Source organism: Coffea arabica, chromosome 9e (genome assembly GCF_036785885.1).
Source record: "Coffea arabica cultivar ET-39 chromosome 9e, Coffea Arabica ET-39 HiFi, whole genome shotgun sequence".
In the NCBI taxonomy this organism is placed as follows: domain Eukaryota; kingdom Viridiplantae; phylum Streptophyta; class Magnoliopsida; order Gentianales; family Rubiaceae; genus Coffea; species Coffea arabica.
This window is the reverse complement of record NC_092327.1, coordinates 2,999,630-3,023,868: the sequence shown is the minus strand read 5'-3', so window position 1 is coordinate 3,023,868 and position 24,239 is coordinate 2,999,630. Positions and strand designations below refer to the sequence as shown.

The window sequence follows — 24,239 nt, the reverse complement described above, 5'->3', positions numbered from 1 at the left end:
GGAAAGAAGTTACAGCCAAGGTTTGTAGCGCCTTACAAGATTATCCAACGTGTGGGGAGTGTAACCTATAAGTTGGAATTACCGCCGAGTTTATCTCGAATCCATAATGTGTTTCATGTATCTATGCTTAAGAAGTATCATCCGGACCCTTCTCACGTCTTACAACCGGAAAATGTTGAGATTGATGAGACTTTGACCTATGAGGAAAAATCGGTTAAACTTCTGCATAGGAAGGTGAAAGAATTGAGAAATAAACAGATACCATTAGTAAAAGTCCTTTGGAAGAACCATGGGTTGGAGGAAGCAATTTGGGAGGTCGAAAAAGCAATTCGAGAAAAGTATCCAGACCTGTTCGCCAATCAAGGTAAATTTCGAGGACGAAATTTTCTTAAGGGGGAGAGGATGTGAGGACTCGTAAAAGTATTATTTTCGACTCCTATCTTTGCTCATTTAAATATTTATTCAAATATTTGCTTCGATTGTTATTTTCTAGCCTTATTAGACTTAAATACATGGAGTTATGACTTCATTATATTTTTAAAGTGACTCGTTTCAAAAATTAATTTTTTGGAAGCTCGATTAATGAAAATAGTGAAAACGTGTCTGAAAACTTTAGCCATTTGGGAGTATAATAAGTTCAAAACTTGGAGACATGTACAATGGTCCTAAAATAGGTAATTCTAGATTTAAGTACTCAAGTGATAGTTAGTGGTACGATCGTTACAAGAATTTCTCGAATGTTTCACTCTATCGCGCCTAAATTGAAAATACGCGTTTTCACGTGCGCGATTAATTGAGGGACTTTAGACCCTTAATTTGGGATAACTAGGAGTGAATAATATTTATATGAATATAAGTGTATTAAAGGTTTAGTGCACTAGTGCAACAAACTTAAGAGGAATCGAGTCCAAAACGCGCGCGTACGTGCACTATTTGCGTTGACTTTTTCGCACCTAAGCTCTTAGCCCTCAAGCTTCCTTAGCAAGCTAAAATCAGATCAAAACATCTCTCTTTTCCCTCTCATTCTGGCTGAGAAACAGCTGAAACAAAACACCTTCAAGTTTTGCAAATTTCACCTCCAAATCTTGCTCAAACCTTCATAGATTCACACCAAACTTCACATACACTTAACTCTACACTTGGACACCACTTTGAGCTGCAAAAGGGAGCTAAAACTCACGGTTTTTCTGGAGCAAAAAGGATCGAAAATCACTGCCTTGGACATCAACTAGAGTAAGTAATGATCAAGCTTTCAAATTTCGATTTTTGGAAGTTCTAGTATACCTTTAAACTCTTAGTTTCATATGGGTTGTTGTTGTTGTTGAAAAAATTGGAAGGTGGGCTCTATGAACTCCCACCTCTGTGTTGATGGCTAATTTCATGCATGATGATGTTTATAATGTTGGATTAGTGCTTAAACTAGTGGATTATTGGTGGAAAATTGATGGAAACTTATGATGGGTGCAAAGGCCAAATCTGACCATTTTACCCCTGCTTTGTTCGGCCACTTTAATGCAAAAATTTGAGGATTTAATTGCTTGATTGTGTTGTTTACATGTTGTAGTAGTTGTATAAAAATTTTCATTGGAAAATATTGAGTTTTGGTTGGTCAAATGAATTTATTTCCCAAAGCTAGTAATCTGGAAACTGTTCCCGTAATGCTCAGACCAGTGTTCGTATTTCGTCCATAACTCCGTGCTCCGATGTCGAAATCAAGTTCCGTTAGCGGCATTTGAAACTAGACATTCCCACCTTTCCAACGGTATAAAATACATGTTCTGGTTCCATGTTTTTGAGCCGTACCACTCTTTTGAACTCATCTGTTCTGTTTCTCTGTTCTGCTGGAATGAAATACAGAAGCTGTGATTTGAAACTCGATTTCGAGCTAGTTGTGTACTGAATTTTTCTTCTGAGAAATTATAGCCCTATGAATGTATTTTCCAACACTATCAACCATGCTCAATTCCGATTTAAATTGAGTGAGTCATGATCAAAATACGGTGACTGCCCTGTTCTTGAAAACCCTTGGATTTGAACAGATTTGATGTGAGACTTGTTGTGGTCTTACTAAATAAATTTCTTGGTGCTAAACACCTACCAAATGTACCATGTATGTTCCTTAGACTTTTATTGCATAAATGAATCATGTTTGGAGGTTTTCCTTTGCCGAATGTTTGGAAACGGAGAGAAATGGAGCTAAAGGCAGTTTTGCCTTAGTAATTTCTAAACTTTGGTTGATTGATTAACCACTTTCCCGAAGGTATTTTTCCACGAAATTTGATAGAGAGATACCCTTCATAAAGGAGTACTATACTGCAAAATTTGGCACCAATCCAAATCCGTTTCGACACTTAACTAAAGGTCCAAAGTCGGAAACCCAAATCTGGAAATTGTTCAACAGTCTTGAATTTTCCCCAACTTTGAGCTACCATATCTTGGTGCTCGAAACTCCGATTCTCGATCCGCTTGTTCTGTCCTAAACCTTACTTGCACCTCTAATTGAGTTATAAATTTCAAGGGCTGGTTTTCAACGAGTGAATTCTGCCGAATTTTCAAAGTTAGCGAAAAACCAACCCCAGCTCAATCCTGAACATTTTGGAACAGTAATTTCAAACTCATTTTTGAGTACTTTTCACTTAAATTCGTGGAAAAGTGTCTTCTAAGAACTTTTAGTACTTTCCAAGAGGTTTCCAACGGTATAAATTTTTCCAATTTTAGACTTGTATCGAGTGAGATACGATTTTTCAAAAATCCATATCAAAACTGAAATTTTCCAACTTTCAAGGAAATAGAGTTTTCCAAGAACTTTATATTCTTTCGACATTATGCAAACGTTTTAACCTCGATTTCCAAGATAAAAATCCAAATGCTTCTGTACTTTATGAAACGCCACTCGAATCTCGATTTACAAGTAATTAAGGTTCCTTTTCACAAAATTTCCTAGATTATAATAGTGCACGAATTATTTCTCGATAATTGGGTTGGGTGAATAATAATTCACTATTATTTGTTCAGGCGCACACGAGGACCTTCAAGAGGATCCCAAGGTGGACGCTTGAACTTTCCTTGACCCTACTTGCACTTAATACTTGGTGAGTGTCAAGTGTATGAGTACTTAATACGTGCTTAACTGTTATGAATGATTACTGATTTTAGGAATGGAGACGAGTATGTACTTTATCTCACTCGTTCTCATTTGAATAAATGATATTGAATGATATTGAATGCAATGGTTGCGTACGTCGTTGGAGTGAATCTCCTCGACACACAATTGTAAATGAGGGACGCCCAAACTCATAGGCTGACCTGGGACTCGAGCTGGCATGGGCTTGGTCGGGAATCTAGGCGTGCCATGAGACAAATAAGCTCGACCTATTGAGAGGTCTTGCTTGGCATACTCGTGGAGTATTGCCTCATACATGTCTTGCGGGTCCGACCGGGTGTTGGGTGGACGGAAAGAAATAAGTGGTGATCTACGGATTGGAAATACCGACCCAGTTGACGGAGTGTTATCGGGGGAAGGTATACGAGTGACATCGGCAAAGCGAGTGGAACTTAGCTCCTGAGAGCTACTATATCCTTGAATTGTTTCTGATAAATTTCCTTTGGTGAATTGTCAATTATTGAAATATATTATTGTTTAGCTCGTAATTGAGATTGTTATTTGAACTACGTGCTTGCATGTGTATTCTTGGCCTCACGAGCGTTTTGCTCACCCTATAGATTTGTTTTCCTTAACAGGATTGAATCTCGGGAAAGTGTGGAGAAACCCTCCTGATGTACTTTTGTTTTAGGGTTTCTATTATATTTTGGCTATGCCCTTGGTTTTGGATTGTACTTTTGGAATTGAAATGTAACTATTGGGGCGTAATGTATATCTGGGATTCATGATGTATTTTGAATACCCGACGTGCGAGTTGGATAATGGATGACTATTGATAAGTTTGAACGCTTCCGCATTTACTGTACTTAAGTTACTTACTTTTGTTGTGTAATTCGATAATAAGCTTGAATGATTTGGCTTGAGTCCTGACGAGAGCTAGGCAGGCGTCCCGCTGATACCCTTTGATTCGCCTTAGGGAGAAGTGGGGCGTCACAATGTAGCTTCAGTAACAATCCAGTAAAATGGATATTCGGTAGGAGTAGAATCATCGTGTAGGTGGTGAACAATAGCTCTAGAAATATAGTATTTTTTAAATGGTAGCAATAATCCTGCAAGTTGATCAATCATGTTCCCGATAACATGCATATTAACTCTTACACCCTGATATTAACAATTGTTAAAAGGTATCATGACATAAGTAAATAGTCATGAGATAAAAAGGAAATTAAGTATGTGTTACCTGTGAATCGGCAAGCACAAAGGTTTGAAAGTTTTGTTGGAGGTGTGAATTATTTTTTATACGATCAACTTCTATAACTTGGAGAGCAACCGTCCAGTTTGATGAATGCGGGCGAACAGCGGATAGAGGGATTATTGCAGGTTCCATTGTAAGATAGTCTATAATAGAAAAGGAAAAAATTAAATGGGTGAAGTGTAATCTACATGAGCTAAAAGGGTCGCAGAAAGGATATAATTGGAAGATAAGGAACGCATGAAGATGAGCTGCAGGGATATGCAGTTTGATGGGTATCAGTTTAAAAGTTATAAAAAAATTATAAGTAAGAGCAATAACCTGTTGTGAGCTAAAATCGAGTGTGTTAAAAAGGAGAACATGATTGGAAGATGGGATATGTTTAAATGAACGGAACTGTATTGATAAAAGCAGCAAGAGAGAGGCTGGAAGAAATGAAGCCGGACTTTGGAGTTAGCAGAGAGCAAAGAGGAGAGAAATTACTGAAGGAAGTATAGCACTATATGTGCAAAAGGTTTGAAAAGTAAATCAGATGAAATAATGTAAAAGCGTGCTTAGTAAGTAAATTTATACCTGATGGTGAGCAGTAAGGAAGCTTGTAAGTTCAAGTGTAAGGAAAGAAATTTAAGATGACAATAAGGGGAAATGAAGGAGAAGAGAAGGAAGATGTTGTTGCTAAAAGTAGAATTAGAGGAAGGAAAGTTTTGTATATTGCTGCTTTGTTGTGATACGTATTGGTGGAATGCATAAAAAGGTTAAATGGTTATGAATTGAACACAGATGGATTAATATAAGTTTAAAACATAAAACTATTGAATCTAATAAGATTGATATGCATGGTGTCGTTTTTATCCAAAGGTAAAGTTGGAGAGCTGTAGTAAGGACTATTATTGCTGATAAAGTGATTAGAATCTGAAAGTTTCACGTGCATTCATTGTTAGGTAGGGAAGAGTACAAAACGTTGATAAAAGGAATATGTTCAAAGATTCTCTGTTGATTTTGTTTGCTGTAATTTCTTTCAAAAGATTGGCATATCTATTGTTTTGGAGTCTTTGAATATCGGTATTGATAAATTTTAAATTTGGTATCATGTCACTCAGAATAATTTTTATGTATGTAAAGTAAAATAAAAAAGGATCACTTAAGCATTTGGAGCAAACGAACTGGATAATTGGCTCTGCATTTATGTAATGAGACGGGATAGAAATAAACAATATTATTGGAAGGGAAAAGTTTGTAGTACATTTAAAGGAAACAGTAAAAAGGCTGCAGAGGCATGATCAGACAATACTACAGAGCTTAATTGCAGCTTTAAGCATCTGAACAAATGTTGAAAGCGTAATACCATGGAAATAGCTTTTCAACTCCATTATAGTCAAATATTAAAACAGCAAATGTAGTCTGTGATTCAGGAATGAACACAAGAACTTCGTTATGCTGTAATTGATGCTGAAGAACGAAGTTTCTCCAATTTTTTTTCAGTTGCTTCCCTTTGATACCAATTCTTGTAATGTTATGGCCAGTCTTGATAAGCACGGTGGGAGTTCTTTCGCCATTTAAGATGGGATCAATGAATCTTGGGATTTTCTAGGAATTATTAAGAAAAATTAGAGCGAAAAACTGAAGATAGAAAAATATGCTAAAGAAAATGGATGAATATGGGTATAATAGTAACTCACCATTGAATTTGGCGTTGCTGAATGAAAAGTTTGATAAAAACAATGCGAATCAGTTAGGTTTTGACAGAAATTTGGTTTTAATGATGAAGTCACTGCGTGATGATTAATTGATAAGGATGTGGTATCTGAGGCCATTAAATAGATAATGTATTAGAAATAATGAAAACAGAAATTAGTACAGAAGATGAATTAAAAGATATACAGGCCTTGTGTATGGTTAGCGTTATTCTCCAAAATATTTGGGAGCGGAATTGTCCAGGATAAGTAAACTTGTTGCTGCAGTTCAGAGAAATGAATAACATCGAAAATAAGATTTCCAGCATGGCGAACCATTAACACATCATGAGTGTTAACGATATTGTCATGGAAATATTTATCCCATCCTTCCTCAAAGCAGCCATTGGCAATTGTGAGAGGCCATTTTTGCACTTCATATCTGAGGATGATTGTGTTGCTTTGATGCTGATCAAGTAACAGGCGAAACTGAGCAGGCAAAATCTGAAATTGTTTGATGAATGAAATGAAAGTAACCAGATTAATATAAAAATAAAAATATTAGATATGGATGGTTCAAATGTCTTTGTTTTATAAGGAAACAAAAGGCGTACCTGGCCTTTATAACAACATTTGAGAAGAAAACAGCAAGGGTTTAAGCTGGTGTTTGGCTGCTGAGAACTTGATGGAGAAGGAAACATATTTTGTGCTATTAAAGAGATAGAAGAAGAAGAAGATAACAGGAGAAAAAGTTGTTATGGTGGTATTAATATATATATCAGAAAGGCTGTTAAATTGTCAAATAAACAAAAAATAGTAAACAGAAAAATGGTTGTTTGCAGAAAGTTGCAGCTTTTTGTTTTAACTGTGCGCTATTCAATTTTGGTACATCATGTATTGAATAAAGGACTGACTATACATATAGTTAATGATAAGAAAAGCAAATATTTATTAGCATCGTTAACGTTCGCTATGATTTTTTTGATCAATATAAGTACATGAAGTGGAGTAGGACAGCATTAATCATTGAGGTTTTTTTTTATTGAGAAGAAGCTTACGAAGGACATTGAATAAAATTACATGTAAATTAGCATGCGTTTGCTGCACATATATCATAAGGAGATTAAAGCCAAATACCCAATGAGTAACATTACTGAGTATTTGTTCAGAGAAACAATGATACTTGTTGAGTACTTGTTTGCAGAGTAGTAATTTTTAGCAGTATCAGCCTGGTTGGATGGTTAATAATGATGAGTCTGTCGTAATTTGATTCTAAACTCTGGCAGTACTACATTGGCTTTATAATTTATTCAGTTTTGAGATATGTTTTTTCTTTATTGTGATAGAGGTAGGTACAAAACGAAACAGTGGATTTTGTAGTTGGTGAAGGAAAGTTCTATGAAGCTTAAATGTCTTGACGAGTCTGAGCGTAGTAGTGTCCATGGTAAGTTTAAATATCTCTGGAAAGTTTTTTCTTTATGTGTTTTGTATTATGGGGACAACAAAACTGTTACCTCTAAACATGCATCAATATCTATTATGTTCACTTGTCCTTTTTTTCCTCATTGTTCTGAATATTTAGAAAGTTTAATTGTATGATGGTATTTAATTAGGACTCTTTTTGAATGCGATATAATTTGGTGGATTAATAACAAATTTTTTATTGTGATATGTTTTGATTTTTGTTGCATGTCAATCTAAACTAAAGAACTAAGATAAGGATCTCTTAAGTCCATTTTTTTCAAGGGAAGTAAGAGAATGGAACATGCGAAGCTTGCTTGAAATTGTCAAACTATGTTGTAACAGCTGCAGAAAGGCATCCGAGCGTGAATTTATGCACTGATCTTCTGCTCCTGTATGTTGCTCGACCACCAAGCACTGTTTGCTTCCGTTTTGTAAATGGTTGGACTGTCACACTTGTTCTTCTTCATGTTAGCCTTCTGTCGAACAGTTTCTTTGTTGTTTAGCTGTAGCTGTGATGAACATTTAGTGGCCACTATGGAGCTAGAGAGTTAGCTATTTTTTATGGAACAAAATAGGTAGAGTGAGCAGAGCAAAATGGTAAAATTCCATGATTTGGACTATAATTTACCGAAAGTTCTGGTGTCTCTATAACTGATATGTGCTTACAAATTGTACTGCCACTGTCTGAGATATTTTAAATACCTGTGGCTTTACTTTTTGAGAAGTTTTTGCTTAAAACTTGCTTGTCCTTTCGCCTGTAACCCATTTAAGCTTTGGAAGAAGGGTTTTTGTAATGCAGTACGTCATATTGATTTTGTTTACCTTAATATTTGGATCACTGAAACCTAGTAGATAATAGTGGTGAGCAAATAAGCTGGTGTCATAAGTAATAGAAGCCGTAATGTGAACAAAAAAAGGAAGCATTACAAAATAACAGCACAATAATTAGCCTTACATGCAGTTAATACTACATGAAGTTTGCTGTTGAGGACAGTAGATATGTCACAAGAAGCTGGTTCATTAATACGTACAGACAAAACAAGAGTGTTCATGAAGAAATTAACGACTCTTGTAACAAACTTAGCAAAATGTAGCAAAGCAAATGACTTGTAAGGTGCATCTATCTTATATGAAGACAAAAAGTGAATAGCTCTGGATTAGTTTAGTTTTGATTTCTTGGCAGAGCTGCTGGCTTCATCGGGGGAGTTGTCGTCATTCAGCTTCTCTATTTCATCAAACTTTTCAGAAAGTCGTTTGCGAATTGTTGGAGCAGGAGCATTTTCTTCTGCAACAAATAAATTTTTCATTTTATATAATTTATTTCAAGGAAAGCATGTTTGCAGATTAGAAGTTCAAAGTATGTGTTTATTTACCTGGGTCAATCAGTTGCAACGTTGGAGGCTGGTCATTAAGCAACGGCAAATGATTGTTTGGTTCCTTTGTTACCTCAATTGAACTGGTATCATCATCAGCTTCATAGTAATATATCACTGTATAACGTTGCCTAGCGTCTGCTAGCTGTGCTTGCACAAGCTTTATATGAATCAGGAAAATCTTTGATTTGAGTTGTTCATGAACAAGCTCAAGAGGGAGTTCAACATTCTGATAATGAGGAGCAAAAAAAACATTAGCAGCTTTATAACAGGCCTGTCAACAAGTGTTATGGGACAAAATAAAACCTCATTGAAATGCTGCATTGCTTCAAGAGAGCTGAACGTTAAAAGTTTCTCTGCCAGTTCACCAAATATGGAAGCTGGTATAGCTCCGCTGCTATCAATCAAATCAACATCAAAGCGACATCTGGAAATATAATCAATATAGAGGGAATCAGTAATTGGTAAAATTATCATTATGTAAAATCCAGAAAGAATCACACAACAATGACTTATGAATGATCACCTTGGTACTGCTGGTTGCTTCTCCTTGCACGAGTTGCAGGTAAATTCAACTTGATAATCTGCTGCTGTGGCTCGATAGCAATTCTTACAACTCATATACCAGTATTTTTGGAATATGTGCTCAAAGTAGAAACGTGCTCTCACCCAAGTCGTCTGCAATATAGGTAAGCACAAGGGAAAAAATGTAAAGAGGACGACAGTGAAGTGTAAAGAGAAATGGGGAAAATTGTTTTAACACCTTCTGTGATGGGCTAACGTTACAAATCAAGGTAGCTTTTTGATCAGTTCTGAGAGAAATTGTAGGATTATACTTCATGTAATCTCTTTTAGCAAGAACATCTGCAATTATTTGAGAATTTCTGAGTGCACAAGGAAAAAATGCAAAAAAGATGTAAGAAGCGAAAAATCATCCGTAGTTGCTATTCTGTGAGATAGAAACAGGGCATTGGAATGCAATATACCAGTTCTTTAGCTCTCTTGCTTCCTGTATAGGCGGATCAACAAGTATGACAGAATCAAACCAAGTACCTAATGCAACTCCTATAGAAAGAATAAACATTAATGCCATGCAGCCTGATTCTCTGAAAGGCATATATAAGAGCGTGCACAACAAAAAAAAATAAAAATATTAAAGGAAAAAGTACCATTGTAATTATTCACTTTAATTCTCCGTGCAATAATGACAGGATAGTTGTGAAGGTTAGACAGTAGTTGTTGTCCTTCATTAGCGAGAAAGTCATCCCATAAAGATAGCAATACTGTCTGTGATCTGTAATCATTATTAATTTAAGTAATAAATAGGAAATAACTTAATTTAGATTGAGGATTAAGATAAGAAATAAGATACTCACTCTTCATCAAGAAAAACAAACTTTTGAACACTTGATTCTCTTGAGTTTCTGTTTAACGTTCTCTTGTCCAGTGCAGCGATCACAACTCCTATCACATCTGTAAAAACAGAACTAGCATAATGGAAGAGGAGGTAATAATATTTTAAGCACAACAATATCAATACGCTGAGAGATGTACCAACTGATTTATTCTTGTCATCCATGTGATGCACTAAATCAGTAAACTTTGTATAGTTGAATTTCACAGGCATGATTTCATTATCAGCATCATTTATTTCTTCAATGACAGTTTTGGTACTGATCACCCATTGGATAGTAAGCTCAGCTATCTGGAATTTTGCTGGGATAGGCTTCACTTCAGCATTTGTGATCTCGTACTTTTTATAAACATGTAAGAGTGGACTCATTTTAGGAATATCAGCATTGAAGATTATTGCTTCAACTTTTGATCCCTGGGGTACACAATTGGTAGCTTTACAGTTAGTTAAAAATAGAAAGATCTTATTAAACAAGTGCATAGAAAAAAGTAGGTGCAAAGGTTTGCTAACCTCTACATCATAAAAGATAAATTTTTGTTTTTTTGTCGGTGTTCCCTTCGAGTCAGTAATCTGTTGCTTTTCCTGAACAGTGACTAGGCAACTCCAATTCTTCATGAAAGGGACAATGTCTCAGATAGGTAGCAAGTTAGTCATTCTGCATCAAGATAAAAAGATAGATAAATGAATGCAAATAAATAAGTCCAGCGTAACAGTATATTGGAGCAAAGAAAGAAAAATTTGTATATGCACCTCATTCCAATGTATAGTTAAAGTAGACAGGTTCTTTACTGCTGAGTTAAATCAAAAATCTCATTAAAGACAATATTCCTAGTTTTGCAGTTAGTCTTTCTCTCATCAAATGTTCCAGGAACGAGAAGAACCTTAAGCTCAGCAGCAGTTCTAGCTCTAGAGAGTGCGACATACAGCTGTCCGTGCGAGAAAACGGGTTCATGCAAGTAAAGGCCGACATAATCCAGAGTTTGTCCTTGCGACTTATTAATGGTTAATGCAAAACAAAGTCGGACAGGAAATTGAGTTCTTATGAATGGAATTCCATTCCTTTCATTGTTAGATGTCTGAAGAGGTATCTTTGGAATGAAGACTCTTTTTCCTGCATGACTGCCAAACACAATCTCTGCAGAAATAATATTCAAACTCAGCTCTCTACATATTAATCTTGTGCCATTACACAATCCTTCATTAGGATTTAAATTCCTTAATAGCATAATAGGACAGTTTTCTTTTAGCGGCAACTTATGAGGAGGAAGTCCTTTTGGATTTTGTGAATTCAGAAAATCTTCATAGTCTCCTTGGTGTCGCTGCTCAACAGTCCGATCTGAACTTATATAAACTTGAAGATTTCCAAGAAATCTGTTTATCAATAGCTCGTTGAGCTCATCAACTGAGCTATTTTTGGGAGCAAGGATGCATCTATTTATTATGGTATAAGGATCTTTAGAATACAGGTGTAAATCTGGAAAAACACTTTCAAGTAACCTGTTTGAAATTATAAGTAGCCATAATCAGTGAAAGGCAGAGATAAAAAGAAGGATCAGATAGATAAAGTATAACCGTATGCAAGCTGTCAACCTGTTTAAAGATTGTTCCTTATCATAATAAGGAATAACTATATCAGGCGGTAAAGTGATTTCGCCATTTGCATCTACAAGCTCTTTTCCCTCGCCTATTCTTAGTAAGAACTGAGAGAAAGCAGGATCTAACATGGCTCTCATATTCTGTGTGAGTCTCAGCTTATGTAATTTAGACCAGAGAATAGAATTAGGAAAGCTTGATTCTATGAGCACTTGCTTTGTTGCTTGCTCAATAACTGGCAAGGTTTGGCGAAAATCTCCACCAAAAACGACAACCTTCCCTCCAAAAGGCAAATCAGAATCCATTATGTCTCTAAGCAAGTCGTCAAATGCTTCAATCGTCTCACGTTTAGCCATTGATGCTTCATCCCAAAGGATAAGCTTACACTCAAAAAGCAATTTGGCAACACTACTTTGTTTGCTGAGTTGACAGGTCTTATTCTTTGAAAAGTCCAGCGGTATCTTAAATCTTGAGTGTGCCGTTCTTCCTCCAGGAAGAATAGACGCTGCAATGCCAGAAGTGGCAACAGCAATGGCAATGTAACCCTGCGATCTTAATGCATCAAGTAGTGATCGGTATAAGAATGTTTTACCAGTTCCTCCTGGGCCATCAATAAAATAAGCCTGGCCCTCACCAGAAAAACATGCTGCAAGAATTAGGTCATAAGCATGTTTCTGTTCATAATTTAACCTGAGAGACATTAGCAAATCTTCTGGAGTAACATTTAAACCTCTTTCATTTTCAATTTCCTTTTTTAATCGTTCATGAGAAGAAGAATCAAAACCATGCGAAACTAATTGGTAATCAGTAATTCGCTTTCCCATTTGTTCCAATGACCTGTTAATGTCCTGTAGAACTCTTGTCGTGATCTCTGAAGCTCTAAGGACAGAAAATGAGCATTGTCACTGGTAATCTGCAGATAGTTCATGGTGGAATTTTTCCCACAGCAGCTGAGGATTTACAGGAGAACAATGAACAAGCAGAGTAGCAAATAGTAATCTTAAGGAAGACGGCATCTGAAAGGTCACAGCTTCTTGAAGCGTATCCTCTATGTAAGTATCGGATTGCAAAAGTCCTAATGCTAAAGCAGCTTCTCTAAAGGAATTCAGCTTTTGATTAGCAACCGTCAAAATATCATCAAAGGAAGTCGGTCCATGAACATGATTCAGAAGCAGTCTAAGGTAGTATCTTTCTCCATCCGCTGGACTAACAGTAACCATTCTACCTATCACTTTTCGACGCTTCCTTTCAGTCCATTTCTTATATTTAGGAGACCAAACAAAATATTGAGGGAATTCCCTATAAAGACATTTAAGATTCTGTGCAACCACATTTGTTCTGTTCATATAAAAAAATTTAGTTAACATGGTCTTTGAAAAATCAACTTTGTTCAATAATTGCAGCAGGTCTGAATTTTTGTCAAACGAAACAAACTGCTGCTCCGGGAGATGGATCTGAAGAGTATAGACTGCTGGACTTATTTCGCTCAAGCGAAATTCAAAGATACACCAAAACGCCTCAAGGGGCGAAATCCATCTACCTTGCTGAAATTCTCTGATCTCATCAGTGTCATCAGGAGTATGGTACGAAACTATCCTAAAACTGACTGAATCATGTCCCTTGAAAACATTCTTATACATATACTTCACCAATTTAACAGTCGAGCAAATCTCTACATTAATGTGACAGTCAAATGTAGCTAACAGATAGGGACTATAAGAGACAACCCATCTATTATCAAGAGTATGCCTTCAGACCTTTATTTTTGTACCATCATCTCTTCTTCTATATTGCGGATAACTATCTTCAGCATGAGTCGTCTGGGCACAAAAGCTCTTAGGATAGTGATATTTACAATAACCATCTTTCATACAAGGACAAGTTCTATCCAGATCGCCGTAAGGACCATGAATCATGTGCTTTACCACAAGGGAATATAGATGAGGATGCTTAGAACGATCAGGTATTTCAGCACAAACTACTCTATCATATGACTCCAGATTTAGGAGTTTGTATTCAGGCTTCAAAATTAGTAGCAGATGAGCATGTGGGAAGCCGCGTTTTTGGAACTCTATCACATAGACATACGCTGCAACCTCACCAAAAATTTGCTTGTTCAAAATTTCTGATTTAAGCAATTCAAATTTGGCCCTAAAGACTCTAGCCAGAAGATCCGGTCTATCCTGAGGCTTTTCGTGGTCCTTTAAATTATCCTGAATTTCCTTCCATGCTGGGTTGCAAGTCATAGTAAGAAAGATGTCTGGTTTTCCATACTTTTGCACAAGAGACATTGCATCAAGATATCGCCGTCTCATGTCCCTTGGTCCACCTATAAAGGAAGCTGGTAATATCGTTCGACGGCCAACTTTAGAAGCACCGGTCTGGCCTATACAAATACTTTCTAGGACTCCTTGGAGGACCTCAGAACGAATGTTGTTTTGCCGATTTCTATGAAAATCAAGCCTAGATGTCTCAATCTTAACATAACCATCTACTGCATACTGTTGCAACAATCCAAGTGAGTGCAACAACATTGAATCATCACTGTCCCTCATCTGAAATTTGTAACAATAGTATTCTCTAGCCGACACCGTGTCTTCCTCATTTTTTGCATGATCAGCAGCTAGAGAAAAAGCACGAGCAATCATTTATTTTGATGAATTTTTATAATGTAAAAATAGTGGTTAAATTCAATTGTTTAGAAGTAGCAAGAATTAACTTGCCTCTTTGTTCACGTTCCATTAAGGTTGATGCAGAATTAACCGAAGATGGATGAATATCGATATCTTCCTCACAAGAATCATCTTTTCTCTTTCTTTTTTGGGCTCTTTTAATCCCAGGGTGCCATCCGCATTCACCACGTGGGAAAAGAATAGGGTATTGTAATGGATCATAGCAGCCATAGTAATGTTTAATTTTGTAGCTGCTATTTGAATGCGTATAAACTTGAATATGAGCTCCCGTATGACCCGATTCATCTTGATTTTCAGTCCATATCGCCACAACTTGGGAGGCAGAAGGCAGGTTATAAACTCGCTGATCAAGGGTGGGATAACAATTAACAATGCTAAGGTTGTTAATGTTTGGAACATGCCTTAAATTTCTGAAGAATTTAGCATAAGGATTGTCGCTAAGAATGCGCATAAGGAGTCTTAAAGTGCTTCCTCGCAACTTATCAGAGGCAACAATCCTCTTTGCTAATTCTTCATTAGTGTCAAAAAAGTAGAGCTGAATCCTAGATGCTCTATTATCCGACTGAAGAAGGCCATTAAGAAAATGATAAACATGACCTTGAACGCGAAAGGTGTTACACCTTACGTGTTCTTCGTTAATTCAGGATCATATTTAGCAGCAAACGATGTGAAGCCTAAGTTATTGTTGTAAGTGCGAGCATTATTTCTAAAATGAAGGCTTTCCTCATCATTACCAATAAATAAGCGCTTCAAATCATAAGGCATAGGAGGAGCAACAAGAGAAATTTCTCCTCCAGAGCAGCAAAAAGTAGGAGGTTCCAAATGGAATCTTTTGGCTCCACAATGGTCACAAGGAGAAGCATCAGGTAGAACCAAAGATCCATTAGGAATGTTGTTCACGATTGAGAGATTTAGCTGACCGCGCCTGCGTTTTCTCCCTGTAAGTTTTTGTATGTGGTTGACAGACAGGTCGAGTTAAAGCTTTGTACAACGAGGAAAGAACGGAGCCTAAAGATGGCGACAGCTAAACGACAAACAATACTGAACCTGCATTTTCTGTTCTCATGGCGGAAGCACTACCACGCTTCTTGCTATACCGAGAAAGCCTAAGCAATGAATGAAGGGAATCATTCCTTTTTTTTTCCTTGCTTAGCGAGGACAATTTACTGTAGGCTGATTAAACTCTCTCTGTGGGAAAGAAGAGGTTTCTGTGGATAATAAAAGCGAACAAGATGAGCAGTACAACTGAGCAGGGTTGTGTATGCGAAGAGTTAATGCACAATAAAAAATGTTGAGGAGGTAAAGGAGCAAGCAATTAGCCTGCAAGTTATAGCTTAAAGAGAACTCAATAGGGAGTGTTTAAGAGAGGGATTGCACCAAAGGAAAGCCAAACCTCTGGAAACATTTGGTAATGCATGATTTTATTTTCACCAACAGGTTAATATTTTGAAAATGAAATATTCTATTGTGAAAAATACAGGAAGGAAAAGGCGCAGATGGTAATTAAGAAAGGTTATAACTCGTCATAGTCTAATTCTGAACAGGAAAGGCCTACAAGGTTCTAAGTGTTTAGAGAAGGGCTAGGAAGAAGACATTTACTGAACAAAAGTATAGGAACGCGCAAGCAAAAGAGAGCTAATCTACAGGAACACAGAGCACTTAGCAATCAATAGGAAGACAGAGAAAAGAAGCAGGAATGATGTGAAGGAGGAAAGTCCAAGCCAAGCAGAACAATAAACTAATAAAAAAAGGAATACCTTTATTAAGGGATAGAGCATCACTGGACGTTGTTTTTTTCCTAGAAGATGATGAAGCATGATCATCAAAGAAATTAGGCACAGCAGAAGAAATGCAGGGCAGCTGTGGACTATCTGTAATAACACTATCAATTGGAACCAAGTATTCTCCATTTTCCAGTGCATTAGAAAGCACACGAGCCTGATCATGACTGTTAGAAGGTTTATCATGACTATATGAGACACAAACAGAAGATTCCACGGAAATCTTCTGAACGCGAGAGAGGAAAAGGCTATGTTTTTTCTTCGCAGCTCTAGCTTCTCGCAGAAAGTGCAGAAATTCTGCTTTCTTGGTAGGCGGCATTTCTGCGTATTTTTTTCGGCGCAAGGCATTTTTATCCATCTAATTCCAGGTACTAAAAAAGGAAGCAGCAACTCGAGGGCATTAAGTAAGCATGACAAGATGGAATTTAACAGCAAGGAACAAGTCAATAAAAGTTGTTTAACGCAACAACACACAGCTGATTATTAACGAGTAAATAAAGACTGCATGGCTAACCAAGGAAGCCACAAAGCGAGAAACTTGCAACAGGGGGAAAAGGGAAAAAGAATGCATGGTTAATTAAGATAAGAAAACACACCAGCGCATACTAAAAGTAAACAAGGTAACAACGCAGGAACATGCTAAGGAAAAGTCAAGGGAGAAAAACGAGAAGGGAAGTAACACCACCTTAGCCAAACACAGAAGGAGGAACACCTCAGCCAAATAAAACAGCAACAACAAGGCGGACAGAATTTCTTGCTATAAAAAAAAAGGATAAACAAGTGAAAAGCAAATGTGACATAAGACAGTGTACAGCGGAGAGGAGCAAATAATTTTGGAAAATGCAGACAAAGAATAAAACAAGGAAAAAGATACTAACCTGTACTGAAAAAGGAGGAGCTGACAGGAGAATCCGAAGAGAACAAAAGCTACAATAGAACAAGATATTTCAAAAGTCATGTACAGCAGAGGATCTTCTAAGTAAGGGAAAAGAAAAAGATTCCAAAAAGGAATAGATTCGTAGTAAAAAAGAAGGAGCAAGGCAAAAAAAGAGATAAACCATGAATTTAGAACAAAGCAAATGGAAGAGAACAACGAAAAATTCATAGCATGCAGTAAACCATGCCTACCAGGTTTTAACCGAAAGTTGCAGATATGCAAGCAAGCTTCCAAACAGGAAGAAGTCTAGTTCATCGTTTACGAAAGAGAACAACAAGCAAAACTAAAACAAACAGCACTAATCATAATGCAGGACTCGCAAAAGGCAACGGCCAACTGACGCTGAGAGGACGAAGGATGTACGGGATTTTTTTCAGCATTCTCAGCAACAACGAAAAGGAAAAAGAGGAGAAAGAGCGGAAAGTCATTCTTTGTCAGCATTTCACAGCGTTTAGAAAGACAATTTTACACAAACAGGCCATTCAAAGCAAGAGGGCCTCTAATGCAGAATCTGCAATATTAGCATAATACTCAGGGTAAAATTGTCATTTCAGTTTCCATGACCACCTAACCGTTGTCATTCAAGAAGACATAACACACCTGCTACCATGTGTCATAACCACTACTCTTAGAACTCTTTTCTTCATATCATATCACCAATCTCATACTAATCTTGCAGTGTTACTTCTAGTCCTATATTCAGTATATTATTATAGCCCTATATGTCATTGTAAACCAGGCCTTATAGTCCTCTGTTATAAGAAACCAAAATGGGAACCGAACCAGAATACAACACAAGCAAGAAAAAAACCAACCTATAATTGGAGAAGAGAAGGTGAAGTTGGACGAACACTCTCCAACCAATCATGTTTGGCCACATCACCAACAGCACACACTCTTGAGGCATGGCATTCACCCTTTTATACATATGCTAAAAAGCGTTTTGGATTACTGTTCACTGGTTTTCATCTGCTCTCTCTAAGGGTATTGTTATCATTTTAGGTACAAGTTACTCGTTTTGTTGGGGCTAGTACAAGTGGCTGCTGCTTCTGATCATTTACTCCTCACCTTAACCATTTTTGTAATTTCAGGCTTGTTTGACTTTGGACCCCACTACTTCTTGCATCTTACTGATAATAATTGACGCGACAGTGTGTATTTGACAAAAGGAAGTTTCATGCAAGTTCCTCTATATATTCCTCTTCACTTCAAGTTCCTCTCTACTTCAAGTGCACACCTCTGCTTCAGATCATTATACTTTCAAGTGCATCATTGTGCCTCTACAGCTTGTACTCCATCCTTGTGCTTCAAGGAGTTGTACTTTCGAGTGCATGGTCCTGCTTCTGCAGCTTGTACTTCATTGTTGCTTTTCCTTGTGATTCACTGCTATCGGCTGTTGAGCCCATTTTATTATGGTCATCACGTGCTATTTCCACTCTCCACATTAATTACTATCAGATCCTTTTTATCATAATGTCCTTCCAGATGCATTTCTTATGGTATGTGCTTGATTTAGGAAAGGATGATTTTGACTTTCAGATAGTATTTCCTAACAGCTATCGATACATGCATGGTTATTCCATCTTTTCAATTTTGTCTTCCCAGAGCCAAGAAATCAGATCTGGCTTTGTTTGGATATCAAATTATTTCAAATAATATTCCGCTTGCATCATAAACACATTTTTTAACCCATTTTTTTATATTTTTAATCACTTTTTTATCTCAAATATATTACATCATAAAAAGTGCTACGGTAATTATTTCAAATAATACTCTATCCAAACAGATCGAATTTTTTGTTACTTATCCTAGCCCCTTTTTCCCTCTGATTTCTTCCCAAGATCAGCAGATCCATTTTTCCCATCTTCTCACCGTAGAGGTAAGCTTTCATTTCTTTCTCTTTTGGTCGAGTATAACAAATATCTTGTTTACCGTTATCTTTTATGCTTATCAGGTCGTTTTTCCTTCTGGTTTTTGGAGATTTTGGTAAAATTGATGTGTCAATTATTTCCTTCACTGAGAGGTAAGCTTTATTTCCTTTGTTGATGTTTATGATATCTTTTTCTTTTGAATTTTACGTGTATTCTTACTTTTTTCCTCTCAATATTCTTAGTTTCAATTCATTTTTTAATAAAAAAGAAAAAAAACTCCAATTAGTTTTGGCTTCTTTTGTGATTTTAAAATTTTCAGCTATGGATGTAATTAACTTGGTTATGTTCAACTATGAGAGGTATGTGCTTTTTACCTGATTTTCTTTGCTTTGTTCCATCTCTGTAGTTTAAATTATGGTTTACCTTGCAATTCCTTTTACAATCTTTCATGTCTTCAATGCTAATTATAGTTAGTTGTTGGTTTTCATGGTTTTTTTGCTTTATGTTTTATACCTTTTGTAATTTTTTTGTGTTTTACTTTGGTTTTTCATGCATATTATTTGTTGTACCTGCAGGTGTTCAATAAATTTTAAAGGTAACCTTTTTAGTAGTTTATTTAAATGCCTTTTGATTGTTTAGAGAATCTGGATATTAGACTTCAATTTTTCCTAATCTTTTGGAGCTTCTACAGGAAATTTATAGTTGATCGTTGATAAGAAGATAAGATGGTGTCACTAAATAGAAACAAATCTAAATTTCTGCAATATTCAAGTATCTTTAAATTTCGTTTGGGCTACTGGTTGTAGTTTGCAATCATACTGCCAGAAAAAATATTGCAATTTATTAATCCTCTAATCTTTCTTATTTGTAGAGACATTGATTAAGCAACCTGAAACTTACTTACATCCACTAAATGTCTTTCGATATTTGTTTTTCAGGTATGAACCTATCAAAGGTATTAGTCATGATTTCTACACATTGTCTTGTAACTTTTGCAACTCTTTCCTCATTGAAGAGATGGCAATTTGACAAGGTATATGTTGCACTGAAAGTTTCAAATTAGCTTATATACCATTTATTTGATTAGTCATTTCGTGTGACTTATAATTTGATTTGGTAGTGGCAATTGAAATGCTTTAGTTTCTCCACTATCTTCGAGTCGTTGTCTTGGTTGGTTAGCATTTAATTTGTTTCTTCTATATTGTGCTTTGATGGAGAAACTCATTCATATGAAGACGAATTTGACATTTATGCAAGTGAGTGAGAGCACAAGAGCTCTCCGTGGGACAGCAATTACAAGCACATTGTTCATTTAGCCTAATTTTATGATTTTTTACATTCAAATACATGCATGTAATCAGGTAAAATGTTAACAATCCTTCTTCCCTTTCTTTATTTTTTTTTATTTATTGGATAAAAGTTGGCTTGCATCGTTTGTTGTCTTATTTCTTCTTTTGGCTTATTAATGCCAAGACTCTGGTGATTTAGATTCAAATTAAGTTTCAATTTTCAAATCTAAGTTTATTGCCCCCTTTTTTCTTCTTATGAACTGCATTTTTTAAGCAACAAAATTTCTTTTTTATCGATACTCAATGACGCTTCACGATGAAGGAATCCCTCCTATTTTTAACAATAACACTACTATAAGAGTGAAAACAGTCAAATCAAACTATACAAATAGATGACCTACACAAATATCTATGGTCAATACCCGTCCATCAGCAACTCTCAAATTTCTCTGGTTAAAGGAATTATGAACTGCATGGTTCCCTTCAACATAATCAGAGTAACTTAGAATTCTAAATTTGTGCTATGTTTGTTATTGTTTAATTTGCACTTCTATTGGTGAGCCACTTTCAAGTGCAAACCTCCGTTTTAGACTACTATACTTTCAAGTGCATCAGTACGCTTCTATAGGTTGTACGTTGCACTTGTGCTTGGAGACGTTGTACTTGGGAGTTGCTGGTTTTGCTTGTACAGCTTTACTTTCCAATCGTGTATTTTGTGGCTCTGCACTTGTATTTTCCTTCTGAAGTGCATTTGGCATTACTTGTGCAATTGTACTGCATGTTTTTGTATAATTTTCTTGAGATAACATTTTGTTTTGACATTGTTAACCTTTCAAATACTGTTTTTGTGTAGATTTTGTGTTCACTTGGGGATTATTTTGTCCATTCATTGGATTTGGTTGGAGGGTTCAGTCAGATGTCAACCAATTGTTCTTTTACTTCTTTTCCCTTATAGATAGATGCTAATTATATGGATTGCTTTCCTTTTAATGACGTTCATTTTTGTAATTTTAAAATTTTCCTCCATGTTGGAGACTGTTTCTCTCTCAGTTTTGCCGGCCATTAAGTTTTGCTTGTACTCAAAACTTTCACCCCATAACATTCTATTGTAAAGACTTGATTAAGACTATACTGTATAGGCTTCTTCTCTTCTTCCTCCAGTGTTTTTTCTGCCATCTTTTTCCATCGAATTCTTATGCTTTCTTGGATTGTTGCCTGTTTTATCATTGTCCATCTGGTGGCTTTGATGCTTTTAATGTCCTAATATATATTGTTCTTTTTCTTTTTTGTGTTGTTTTAGGCTTACAATATATTTTCTTTTTCCATAGAAACTCTTTGATCTGTTTGATTCTCTCTTTTTGACTCAAAGGTAATTTCTCCCTGTTTGCATTTTGTTTCTTTATGCATGTAGATGTTGGCATTTAGACTTTTTGGAAGTTGGAGTTTTCTGATGGAGATTGTAATTTTAGTAATTCTACTGATATGTAAGGGTAAATTTATTTTTTTTCAATAATAATTGTCAATAAATATATGTTCATTTTTTATTTTATTTTGTTGAGGTTTTAGGGTATGATTTTTAGTAGTTTGTTCATTTTTTAGAAGTAAAATTAATCATTTTTGCAGGTGTGCCCCGGTGAACTAAAAGGAAGCAAGCATGTCGTCTTTGGTGTTTTTTTGATGTTTCAACTTTTGGATAAAGAGAAGTTCAAGGATACTGTGCACATGCAGGTTTTGAGGTTTTTTTTTTAAAATTTTGCTCCTCGATTAACACTCAATCTTTTACTTCAATTTCATTCTTTTGGTTATTCTTTTTGGTATTTTTTGTACTTGTGAGTAGTGAAAGATGAATATGAAAAAGTAGTCTTCCATTGTATCAAATTTGAGTGTACTCAATTTTTTGCTTGATTAGTGATGAATGGTTAGCTAGATGGATTGCAGAAAATTTGTCAATTTGGCTTGATTAATCCTATCCACCAGCCCAAGTAGCATGTCCCTTTTGTGCCTTACAACTGGACAATACAATTTAACCATCGGTTAGGTATAGACCATGCCATTGCATTAGATAATTAACTATGAAGAGGAGTTAGTAATGTGTTAGATAATGGGTTAATGACACTGCATCCGGACATTACTGATCCTTAAATGATATGCAGTGCTTGTTGGTCAGCAATGTTTTTTGTGAATGACCTATATCAGAGAGTTATGGCTATTTAGGAGATTGCATCACTGAGTTACACATGAACATGAGAATTGTTTGTCTTTCTTCGAAAAAAAAAAAGAATTGTTTGTCTTTTCTGTTTTCTTTTGTTTTCTAAGAAATGATTTTTTAATGGCATTCATCAATGTGGAATCACATTGACTAGTGGAAAAATTATTTATTGTCAAAAAATTAGGGATGCATATAAATTGGTTCTGAACTAAGTACTTAAAATAATTATGGCTAACTTGAAGGGACATTTTGTCCCCAAGTAAAAAAATATATAAATATATAAAAAAATTATGGCTAACTTGGTTATTGTTGAATGATTCTTCTTTGTTTTTAAAGTTTTTTTAAAGTGAAAATTCAAGAAAAAAAAAAGATACGACCATAACAAGTTGCTATTGGGATGTCCAACTTTGAAAATTGGGTTCTATAGTGGTGCAAGTCACCCCCAATTTTCTTCAAACATGTTTATCAACCATTGATTTTCAAGAATCCTATTTGAGTTAGGCTGTGCTAAACTAGAGTCACTGGATTGCCAATCTGATTTCATAAGTGATGATTGGCTGAAATTTGGCGCATTAACTGAGTAGAGGAAGTCGTTAACGAAGCATAGAAGAGGCTAAACAAACCATTGCACCAATTTCTAAATTGTACTTGATTTTCCAGTCTTTCAACTACAATAGCAATTTGGAAGTCAGAATCAAGACAATAGCTAGAACAAGGCATGTAATTCCTGCATACAGTTTGAGGATAAGAAAATATAACCATATAAAAAATCTAGAATATAAAAAATATCACAATAACAAATAAAATCTTATTAACAGGTCTAAAGTTCCCACGCCTTACGTGGGCAACCACAACCTTGTACTTATATGTTAACTAGGAGGCATGAACCGCGCTATGCGTGGTGGTAATATTACCCCAACATTGCTAGTTAGGTGCTCGAAAAGATGGAATTATCTACCTATATAGTAAAAGCACGAATGGGTTTTCTAAGGATGGTGGTTGTTGTGCTGATGTGGCTGCATTTTATTGGCTGGAGTTTGGTCGTCAATCACGTGGGACTTGCGTGCTTTCGCTAGGAGGAGAAGTGGAATTCTTGTTGTTGTCCGAGAATGAGGACCTTTGGTTTTGATTAAATTTGTTTCCAAATACTCGTACCATTCTTTGGTTCTCCATGTGTGTGTGTGTCTTCTGAATATTTTTTTTGGGTTATAGTGAAAGGACTGATGGGATCATGACCACTCCAATTTACGGGGCTCAAGGTAACCACTCCCATCAATCTATTTCCACCTTTTCCTCTCTCGTCTTTTGACAAATAATTATGCTGAGCAAACAAGTTTCCTCAAGGTAACCGGCCCTCTTTCTGGAACCGATCAATCACAGTGTAACACCCACTTCTTCTCATTTTCGCAATCTTTTCCGGGTAGCTTCCATATCTGCTAGATTTTCTTGGAAGTTCTTCTTCGTCAATAAATATTATTGATGGATTCTGCTTTCCAATTTTTTTCTTTTGCAATTAACTCTCTCCCAATGCTTTCACTTTGACTACCAAGATCAACCCAAAAAAAATTACGTCAAATCATTCTGGAA

At 36.0% G+C, this 24,239-nt stretch overlaps 1 protein-coding gene across 1 annotated transcript; it reads right to left on the bottom strand.

The window, feature by feature from the left end:
• Nucleotides 1-12,774: 12,774 nt before the first annotated feature.
• Nucleotides 12,775-16,665, bottom strand: LOC113710091 (uncharacterized). Its single transcript, XM_027232938.1, has 6 exons — nt 16,323-16,665; nt 15,300-15,503; nt 14,596-15,195; nt 13,644-14,495; nt 13,307-13,544; nt 12,775-13,210 (listed from the first exon to the last, which is right to left on the bottom strand). Exons 1-6 carry the CDS (start codon nt 16,663-16,665, stop codon nt 12,775-12,777), a joined length of 2,673 nt encoding a protein of 890 aa, XP_027088739.1.
• Nucleotides 16,666-24,239: the final 7,574 nt, after the last annotated feature.